Raw genomic sequence first — 11,322 nt, forward strand, 5'->3', positions numbered from 1 at the left:
CAACAAGTGTTTTTTTAGATATGTAGTAAAAGGTATGCTTGTGTTCTTTTAGATTATTTCATAAAACTCAATTTATCTCTTGCAGAAATATTTTATTTTATATTTTTTTTACTGGCCTCACTTTTATTTCCATATAAAAAATATTTGTCCACCTAACACCCTTGTGACAAAAACTGATAACCCCTACGAAATGGTATGACTGCCTCGCATTTTTATGAAAAATTTAAGTTATTCGATTCTTATTCAACATGTACATAAAAATCTTTTAATGCACAAGGCCTTAATCGATTTTTTATTATTATTTTAAAAACTGTCCACTTTTTTTATACGTGTGTAACATCACGTATGTAACGTCTCTAACTGCCATACTATAAGAATTATCAGAATCCTTCTCTAATTTTCTTGAGTGGCAACACAATTGGCATGCTGGCAACATAGGCAGCCTTTTTTTTCTTTGACTTTTGAGTGAAATGATGTTTTGTGTTGATGTGAGATTTGTCGCTCGAAAAAAGTGTATTTAAAGTGTTCGATTGCGAGGTAAGTATATTTATTCTGTCTTATTATTATAAATCTTTACGTAGGTTTACTATAAGACTAAAGAATCAGACTACTTCGTGGGTCTTAGCATTCACAATCGAGTAGTAATTTTAATTTAAGGTTATGTCGCACGCATTTTTTGTCATGATTATAACGATGTGTAACGAAATGTGTTACGTTACAGTCATGACATATTGTTAGGCTTAGAACACATATGTCTATTAAAAAATTGCGCGAAATACTTATTTTCAAATCTAAACGGCTGAACAGATTTTGATGTGCAAGATATCATTGGATTGGACTAAAATATCATTGTCTATATAATACATTTTTTTTTATTTTACCCGTCTGCGCATAAAAAAAGGATAACGTTTTCAAATCTAAACGGCTGGATAGATTTTGATGTGCAAGGTATCATCGGATTGGTATTTATCTCTAGAATATCATTGTCTATATAACTATACACATATTATAACCCGACTGCGCTTAAAAGGAGGATAATATTTTGTAGCCCTCCGACTGCGTGTTATGAATTTGCAGTGTTAGTCGGGTTTTTTAATTTTTTTTTCAGATGAGAAGATCAAATTACAGATGGCGTTGACGAATGCCGAAAGGCAAAAAAAATATCGAGAGAAGTTACAAGTTCAAAATCCCGAGAAATAATAAAGAACTACAAACGAAAAATGCAGAAAAGAATAAATAGCGGAAAAAATTCAATTTTTTTTTCAATATAATTTTGATTAATGCATATTTTTGTTTTAATTCATTATTTTATGATATGAATTGGTTTTACCTATATCTCCATTTTTTCCTGTCGTGTGAGTGTAAGACACCGTGTCGACGTTAATTTTTTAATGCTAGGAAGAAAAGATGACTGTTATATGTACTAAGCTTTATAATGGTCATGTAAGTAACATTCAGTCATGTATGTAACGTTTGTTATGATGTCATGAATGTTACGGTACAATTTTTCGCGGTCATACCCGAATACTATTTAAGCAATTTGACAGCTCCCCGTGACGTCTCCCCGTGACCACGCTCGCTGTAAAGTGTTCGAAACGTCGGGAAAATAATAGAATGAATAAATCGCGTTCAAAATCCGTTAAAAAGTTCTAAACTTGACAGCTGTATGCCCTTTTTTTAAAGTGGGGAAATCTTCCAAAGATACCCACGGCCCCCGGGGAAGGAGCCGTGGGTTATGTCGGATTCTTACCGACTAAAACCCCACTGTGTTCCGTCGAGCCGCTTTAATGATGGGGCCGCGGGTATTGATTAGAATTCTTCCGCGACACAGCTGTATGCCCTAACATTACCATAGCATTACGAATTATGCTAACTATGCCAGTTACAGTAGCAAGCGCGGAAAGGTCCTTTTCTAAATTAAAACTTATAAAAAATTACCTGCGCTCTACAATGAGTCAGGAAAGATTAACTAATTTAGCAACAATATCCATAGAGGAGGCCATACTAGACCATATAGACATACATGAAACTATTAAGGATTTCGCAAACAAAAAAGCGAGAAAAGTGGAAATATTATAATTTAAGTAATGTTTGTATAATTTGTATTCTTGTAAATGTTGTTGTTTTTTTACACGCTTTTTATTAGCTTCACCTGTATGTTTGTATGATTGTTTGTAACCGACTTCTTTGGGCGCGATTTTGACCCACTTTAAACGGCCAGATTTCGTTCAAACTTTGTAGATTTATTGAGGACCGATGACAATACACTAAATTTGATAAAATTATTCCATTTTTCAATTTGCAAAATATGATTTTTGTTAATTTATATAATTTTCATCTATAGTCGATAAGGTAAGAAAACAATTAAAATTTTCTATAATTTTTCTCTACAGTCGATAAGGCAGGACTTGATGTTAATTTTTATCTATGGAGTTTCTTGCCGATTCTTCTCCATAGATACTGCTTTCCGAATCGGTGGTAAATGTTAAAAATACTTATGTAATGACGATTCGAAAGTGCTACTAAATAGTAGTCTAATTGAATAAATGAATGTTTGAGTTTGAGTTTGAGTTTATTTCCAATAATTATCTTTAGCCGTTTTCTCTAATATTGACAAAAATTTTAATTCTACAAAACAAATAATATGTAGTTTAAAAAATTAAAAATCATATGTTCACTCAACAAAATTAGTTCGTAACCGAATCTTTCAATTATTTAAAAAAAATAATAAATCGATTTGTTAAAGCAACGGAATAGCTTGTTCAAGTAACAAATTTTATTGATAAGAAAACTATTTTGTTATTGCAACAAAAAAAATTATTACAATAACAAAGCGATTTTGTTAAAACAACAAAATTAACTTCAGAGCAGTGAAAACTCATTTGTTATTGCAACTTAGTTCATCTTGTTAAATAAACTAGTTGATTTGTTATTGTAAGTAAATTCATTTTTTATCACAGCATATTTTTTTGTTATCCCTGTTTTTGTTGTCCTAACAAATAATTTTTATGCGTGCATGTAACTTAGATTTCACGAGCCACGAAGAGTCCGCCGCCGTCTCTGTGACTAAGTTTAATTATTTTGCCGTGTCTACGTTCGTCCGTTGCTCATATTTATGTAGGGGAGTAGACTATTGGTGCTCAGAAACCGAAAAGTGTATGAGATATATAAAGAATATATATACGTATAATTTGTTAAGTCGTAAGACACGTAAAATTTTATGAAAACGTAAAAATTAAAAAAATATGTAACCTTGTTATATAACAAGCCTAATGATAGATAAAGATATTTTTGAAAGAAAGAAGAAGGTTCTCAGTAACCAGTCCATTGCTCGTGGAAACATCATGGAAAGAAAAAACAAACAAAAATATAATAAAACACAGAGAAAAAGGACATTAGAGAAAAGAAGACAACAGTCAATAAAACGAACGTCAAAACTTTCAAGCGAGGAATTAGAAGAGAGAAAGAAGAAAAGAGCGCTTTATATGAGAAATTACAGAGCCAAACAGTCAGAGGAAGCCAGAGCAACTCGTTTGCAGCAAGTAAAGCTAGATAATGAAAGCTATTATAAATAATCCAAACTAAAAAGTAGAAAATAAATAATAGTTAAAAAAAACTAAAAAACACGCTTTTTATAGAAAACCGAATTAAAAAATAGAAAATAAATTTAAATGAATTTAAATTAAGAATTTGCATGGTGTCAATGGTTATAGATATTTTATTGACAGATAAGAGTAGAGTGATTATCATTTCGATAATATCTTAAGAAGCCCCCCACGCTTTCTTTTTAAATAAAATATTTTTTTTTTACTCACACTATTATTAATTTATATTCATTGAAATTTTTAACACTATTTTCTTAATTTAAATTCATTTAAATTTATTTTCTATTTTTAGTTCGGTTTTCTATAAAAAGCGTGTTTTTTAGTTTTTTAAACTATTATTTATTTAAAACATAACATAGGTAGGTAATAGTCATATTAGTATTATTAGAAAAAAGTCAGCTTCTTTCAAAGAAGCACTAACAAAGCAGCACAAAATAAGTAGCACAAAATACGTCACCTCGACCAAAGGTATGCTCAAGAAGTGGAGGACATAACATAATTAAAGGCCTCTCCGCTAGCTGGTCAACGGTATGAAATATTACAAAGAGAACTTATAAGAAGACTTTCCATGTGAAGAAGAGCGAGTGAGGCAGCTCATGTCTGATGAGGAGCTGGGTGACCGTCGTCCCTCCCAATTCCTCCATCATCTGCGTTCTCTAGCTGGAACTACGCTTACAGATGAGAGCATTGTACGCCAATTGTGGATGCGCCGCTTACCTCAACAGGTACAAGCTATTCTAGCATCGCAACAGGAACTTGCTCTGCATAAATTGGCAAAGTTAGCTGACAAGGTAGCAGATGTCATTAGCCCGAAACAGGTTTTCACATCTTCTGCTCCTCATTGAACAACAAGCTCGTCCTTATGTGACTTACGACGTATAATTTTCGCTAAATTTCACAATTTAAGTCATGCCAGTGGTAGAGCCACTGTCCGACTCATTACCGAGCGGTACGTCTGGCCTTCGGTTAACAAAGATTGCAAGGAGTGGGCTCGCACTTGCGAGGCATGTCAACGTGCCAGTGTCGCGCCACAATCCTTGGAGATTTTAATCTTCCACCTGGTCGGTTCCGCCACGTCCATATCGACATTATTGGGCCCTTAACAACATGTGACGGGTATCGATATTGTTTAACGGCAATTGATAGAGTCACCAGGTAGCCAGAGGTCTGGCCAATGCGCACCATAACTGCGGATGAGGTTGTCGAGACCTTCACAAGAGAACGGGTGTCCTGTTTTGGTGTCCCTTCCATCATCACGACGGATCAAGGAACGCAATTTGAGTCCGATCTTTTTCGTCGACTGATGCAGCGATTTGCCACAGAACGCATTAGAACAACAGCTAATGTGCAATTACCTACACTGCTTTTGGCTGTGTCTCTTATTACGGTAGATATAAAAGTTCCTGAGTGCAAATGCATATTAATTTTTATTCAGCTCGAAATGTCAAACAAAAAGTACTCCAACGAGGACATCGCCAAAGCTTTAGAGGATATAAAAAATGGAACCATGACCATTTATCGTACATCTAAGGTATATAACATACCCAATCAGACCTTGCATGACAAAATTAATAAAAAATACAAAAAACAAGAGTCAGCAGGAGCTCCAACAGTCCTGTCGTCGACAGAAGAAGGTTTGTTAGTAAAATGGGTATTGCATATGGCCGAAATTGGATTTCCAGTTACGAAAGATCAACTGCTACACTCGGTAGCTAAATTACTGATAGGATTGAAGCGACAAAATCCAATCAAGGACGGAGTCCCTGGCAGACATATGGCAATAAATCCAAGCGTAAATACGCTGGGATTTATTAATGAATTGGAATATTATTTATCATGCGAGTTGAGTCAGTCTTAACTGAGAAGAATGTATAACGACTCTGTGCCACCCCATTTACAAGTTAGAAAAACCATTTTTCAAAAGGTATTTACACGATGTTTTAACATTGGCTTTAAATCACCTTCAAGTGATGCATGTGGAACCTGCATTTTATTATCAAATCAAATAAAAACGGAAAAAAACCAGAAAAAAAGAGAATACTGATGGTTCAAAAACGAGTACACACACTACGTGGTAAAGCATTTTATAACTTATGCATAAGAAATGTTAATGATTCTGCTTCAGTTTGTTTCTGTTTTGATTTACAACAAGTGCAGCTTCGGCCCAGAACTCCAATACAAGATGCATTTTACTCAAGGCAGATATCATATTGTTAAGGTGGCTTCCCACGGTCTGCGATGTCGCGAACGGACGCGGACCAGCTCGCACCTACGCACCATGGGAAGGGACTCGTCCGTGGTAGCACAGGCGCGTCTGTGGCGGTGCGCCGTATCCGTCGCGAGTCGGTTTTTTCAAAGGTGCGGTGCGAGCTCGTGCGGCGCGGTCCGAGCGCGTCCGTGTCATCACAGACCGACAGGTCACAACTTGTTCATACGCTGCCGCGAGTAGTAGTGTTTTGGTTGCGAAAATGGAGTGGACGAACGAACTTATTTTTGAATTTTTGAATCTTTATCAAAATGAACCAACTTTATGGAATTCTTCAGCGCCAGAACATAAAAATAAAACCGATGCATACGATGCATGGAACCGCATAAAAACCCAGTTAAAGGATGGAACAATCTCATTGAAGGAAATAAAAAAGAAGCGTGATAATTTAATGTCGACATACAGAAGACAAAGGACTAAAGTAAGAGAATCTATGGGCACTGGTAGTGGGGCTGACGATGTGTACAAGCCTGAATGGCCTTTTTATGACATAATGGCAAATTTTTTAAATGGTAACTCTCAACCACCCAACTCACAATATCAAGTCATACTGCCATCGCCAGGTAACTCTCAACCAACTAACTCACAGTATGAAGTCTCCCTGCCATTCACAAATAACCTTCAATCATCCAACTCACAAACGTCCTCACAAGATCAACACGCACAATCACAAATTTTCAAAGATAAAACTTTACTACGAGTCTTGTAACTTGTAAAAATGCCACTTATACCAATGCTCTTAAAAAAATACTTTTTAATAAAGAATTGATTGTCATACATGTCGGAGTATTGATTTATTCAGTTGGTATTAACGCCATCTATTGGTAAAGTTGTGAATATTTTTAATATTGACATAGTAAGACTTGAAGTAGTAACGGATGAATTTATGACAATGACAAGTGACAATGACATTTTCCTTGAGTCAGTAGTTTGGCAGGTTGGGGGGTGTCAGATCGAACGACACTTGCCGCCCGACAGCCAACCGCGCTAGTTGTGCGCACTGATTCTTTTTACTATTTTACGATCATGGCGGACGTTGAAATTAATCGCGAGGAATCTCCGAAAGCAGCGGTGGGATCTGACCATCATTCCTCCAGTGTATTTAACCGATACCCTGCTACTACGAGCGAGACATATTTCCGAGAATCGGCGAACCAATCCGCCGAATCAAACTGCGGCGAACAATCTACGTCACGAGGTACCGAAAACCGTAATGTGCCTAATAATAGTGCTTTTCCTGATGTGCCTCCTGAGATGTGGACTTCATTTTTCCGTGGAATGGCGGAGACTTTTCACAATAACGAAAACCAAACTTCAAACTCCAAACCACCTGTGAAGAAGATGAAACCCACTGAAGTGTACATTCCGTCGTTCGATCCTGACGATTGCGAGTTTACGGCGGCGCAATGGTGTGCCGAAATCGACCACCACCGGACACAGAACTCATGGACGGATTATGAAACGAGAAATGCTGCTTTTACGCATCTACGCGGCCGAGCACGCAAGTGGGCGTCCAAATCATATCCTTTGTGCAATACGTGGGATGAAGCGAAGGAGCGGCTAACAAGACAATTTGCCTCCATCAAGCGTTTCCACGACCTTTTCCGGGACATGGTGCAATACACGAGTGACCGCGCCGCTAGCTACGTGGAATACTCCACCAACAAGCTAGCGATGATCGATCGACTGGAGACAGCGTGGAGCGAGGTGAACAAGATCGAAGTCGTCATATCAGGTATCTCTGAGAATCAGGTACGAACAGATTTATTAAAAAATACCCCCGCGGACTTTGTAACATTAGATAGACACCTCGCTACCTACCCTCAAATTAATAAAAATAATAAACGACCTTCAACTTCGAGCTCTTTTTGTAGTGACTTTAAGCAGCGTAAAATTGAAACAAATGACCATGTTATGTGCCACAATTGCGGCAAAATGGGGCACTATAAGCGAAATTGTAAATTCCGTCCGCATACTAAGGTTTTACATTCGGAAACGTCTCAATTAAAACGTTCCCCGCCTGTCGATAAAAATGTTCAGTGCACTTATTGTCGCAAATTGGGGCATACAGAGCAGGTATGTTTCTCTAAACAACGCGACGAAAAATTTAAAAAAAGTAATGATACAAAGTCCGTCAATGTGTGTGTGTAGACAGAATCGCCGTAACTATCGCTGACGTTATAACCGGTGTACGAGATCTTGTATTTACGCGTTTAACTGGTGCTCCACTTCCACTCATTCTTTTTCCTTATTACTTTGCCTATAGAGATCGATGATTTTCACTTAGAGGTCGATTTTTTTGGTGGTAGACTCTCAGGCTTTACCTCATGACGTCATTGTAGGGCGGGATGTTTTTACGCGACCCGGGGTAAACTTAATTATTAATAATCGTGGCGTTCACGTTTCTCGCGATGTTCGTGCGGATGTTTGTGCTTTGCAAAGTGCCGATATAGAAGCGATCGATACCGACCTTACAGACATCCAAGATATTGCTCGTTTACGTTCTACTATTGAAAATTTTAATGAGAACTTCGTAAAGGAGAACTCTCAGACGGTCGTAACAAAAATCCACCGAGAATCAACGCGCTGGTTAATGAGTATGAAAAGCTGGACCTGTTCGACATCAGACGTGACGTCAAGGTCAGGATGGACGAGACGACAAAGCTCGGGAGCATATCTGGAGGACGTGCGCAACATATTGTGTGTCATGAAAAGCTAAGGAATTATCCTACGAGTTTACCAGAAATGTCTAATCAACTTGTTGATTTGTAATAAGAGTGAGTTTTATTTTTCTAATCGGCTTTAAAAATTAATAATTAAATATTGAGTTATGTTAAAATGATTAGTCGCCAAAGTAAACGGCATTTGCTGAGATACACGATTGTATTAATTATCAACGGTTGCGATATTATGTGCTTTTTTTTTTATTTTCGTTGTTGATGTTTTGGTTAAAAGAAATGCTTAGAATTTATTTTGTTGATCGATGCTAATAAATTGATCGCATCTCTAGACGCTTGTTTCCTTTTTCTTTCCTAAGGGGAGTCGATGGCGTAAATTTTGCATTGGAAGCTCCGCGCTTCGTGCGAAATTTTAGTGTTGGGAGCCCCGCGCTTCATGCCAAGGTTTAGCATTGGAAGCTCCGCGCTTCATGCCAAGGTTTAGCATTGGAAGCTCCGCGCTTCATGCCAAGGTTTAGCATTGGAAGCTCCGCGCTTCATGCCAAGGTTTAGCATTGGAAGCTCCGCGCTTCATGCCAAGGTTTAGCATTGGAAGCTCCGCGCTTCATGCCAAGGTTTAGCATTGGAAGCTCCGCGCTTCATGCCAAGGTTTAGCATTGGAAGCTCCGCGCTTCATGTGTTTGCTCTATCTACATTGGAAGCTCCGCGCTTCGTGTGTTTGCTCTATCTACATTGGAAGCTCCGCGCTTCATGTGTTTGCTCTATCTACATTGGAAGCTCCGCGCTTCGTGTGTTTGCTCTATCTACATTGGAAGCTCCGCGCTTCATGTGTTTGCTCTATCTACATTGGAAGCTCCGCGCTTCATGTGTTGGCTCTATCTACATTGGAAGCTCCGCGCTTCATGTGTTGGCTCTATCTACATTGGAAGCTCCGCGCTTCATGTGTTGGCTCTATCTACATTGGAAGCTCCGCGCTTCATGTGTTTGCTTTATCTACATTGGAAGCTCCGCGCTTCATGTGTTGACTCTACATTGGAAGCTCCGTGTTTCGTGTAGGTTCTACGCTGCGAACTTTGACGCAAAGTTATGACCAGAGCTAAATAGGTTTAGAAATCGCGCGAGAACGCGCTAACTGTCAGAATGGCCGTGTCGGAGTATTGATTTATTCAGTTGGTATTAACGCCATCTATTGGTAAAGTTGTGAATATTTTTAATATTGACATAGTAAGACTTGAAGTAGTAACGGATGAATTTATGACAATGACAAGTGACAATGACATTTTCCTTGAGTCAGTAGTTTGGCAGGTTGGGGGGTGTCAGATCGAACGACACTTGCCGCCCGACAGCCAACCGCGCTAGTTGTGCGCACTGATTCTTTTTACTATTTTACGATCATGGCGGACGTTGAAATTAATCGCGAGGAATCTCCGAAATACATATACGTATAACTTACTTTTATTTCTCCTTTCAATTCTTCCAACAAAGCTTCGCAAACGTCATCGACACATCTTGAGATTGTTTGAATTGAGACTTTAAAAAGATAACCTAGGCTTGTGTAGCTATCTCCAGATGCCAAAAATCTGAGTGCAATTGCAAACCGTTCTTGAACAGGAATGCATTTTCGCATGTTGGTATCATTCTTTGATATGGCTGGGCCAATTTTATTCAGAAGGTATTCGAAATCACTTGAAGTCATCCTACAAAAATTGAAGAATGTGTTGCTTGGTTCTTTTTGGAAATCATGGAGCATATCAGTTCCGTTATATCTGGAATGAAAAAAGTTACTAAAATACATGATTCCCTGATAGGACCACAGGAAATGAGTTTTGTCAATTTTGTCCCATGATCCGACTGCTACCTAGAGGTATCAAAGCAAAAAACAAAATTAGATAACACTTACCTTATACGACTTTTGTTAAATGCTGACATCCAATAGCGACGTTGCTTTTTTTTTTCTTTTAATAGATCGCACAATCTGGCAATTGCTAATTAATAACACAGCCGCAGCTGCGGCAACGATACGTGCTCGTTCACTTTGCATTTTGAAATGAAGATAAATACGAAACTATACAGACCGATCCGCACTATCACGGACCGTGGGATGAGCCCTGTCTGCGGTGCGTTGCCGTCCGTAGTCGTCGGCTGTGCGTGTAGATCCGTAGAATCGCAGACCGTGGGAAGCCACCTTTAGACGTAACTTTTGATTTAATATTTTTGTGGATGAATAGTTGTCAATGTAGTTGTCATTATTTCATGTCTGAACATGCTTAGCTGTCGAATACTATAAAAAGCCGCTTTCCTTTGACTCGTGGCGCATTCGTACGAATCGTGCCTAGGGGCTCGGACGTTGTTTATACGACGTTTGACCCAATTACCCTCACTTTGCTAATAGTCATTGACTTGCTGCGTTTTGTTATCAACTACCTACATCAATTAGGTAGCTGTGTCTGGCCAATGCGCACCATAACTGCGGATGAGGTTGTCGAGACCTTCACAAGAGAACGGGTGTCCTGTTTTGGTGTCCCTTCCATCATCACGACGGATCAAGGAACGCAATTTGAGTCCGATCTTTTTCGTCGACTGATGCAGCGATTTGCCACAGAACGCATTAGAACAACAGCTAATGTGCAATTACCTACACTGCTTTTGGCTGTGTCTCTTATTACGGTAGATATAAAAGTTCCTGAGTGCAAATGCATATTAATTTTTATTCAGCTCGAAATGTCAAACAAAAAGTACTCCAACGAGGACATCGCCAAAGCTTTAGAGGATA

At 38.4% G+C, this 11,322-nt stretch overlaps 1 protein-coding gene across 1 annotated transcript in view; it reads right to left on the bottom strand.

Annotated features, from left to right (window-relative positions):
* LOC123702268 (zinc finger protein 728-like) overlaps positions 1-10,730 on the bottom strand; it is a 34,246-nt gene extending 23,516 nt beyond the window's left edge. Inside the window, exons 1-2 of the mRNA XM_045649960.1 lie at positions 10,450-10,730; positions 10,003-10,315 (exon numbers count right to left, since the gene is read on the bottom strand). Coding sequence (XP_045505916.1) covers positions 10,003-10,315; positions 10,450-10,478 — 342 coding nt within the window. The 5' untranslated portion in view covers positions 10,479-10,730. The remainder of the gene's footprint in view (positions 1-10,002; positions 10,316-10,449) is intronic.
* Between the last annotated feature and the right edge of the window lie 592 nt (positions 10,731-11,322).

The sequence above is a fragment of the Colias croceus genome, chromosome 23 (genome assembly GCF_905220415.1).
Source record: "Colias croceus chromosome 23, ilColCroc2.1".
NCBI classification, from domain to species: Eukaryota; Metazoa; Arthropoda; class Insecta; order Lepidoptera; family Pieridae; genus Colias; species Colias croceus.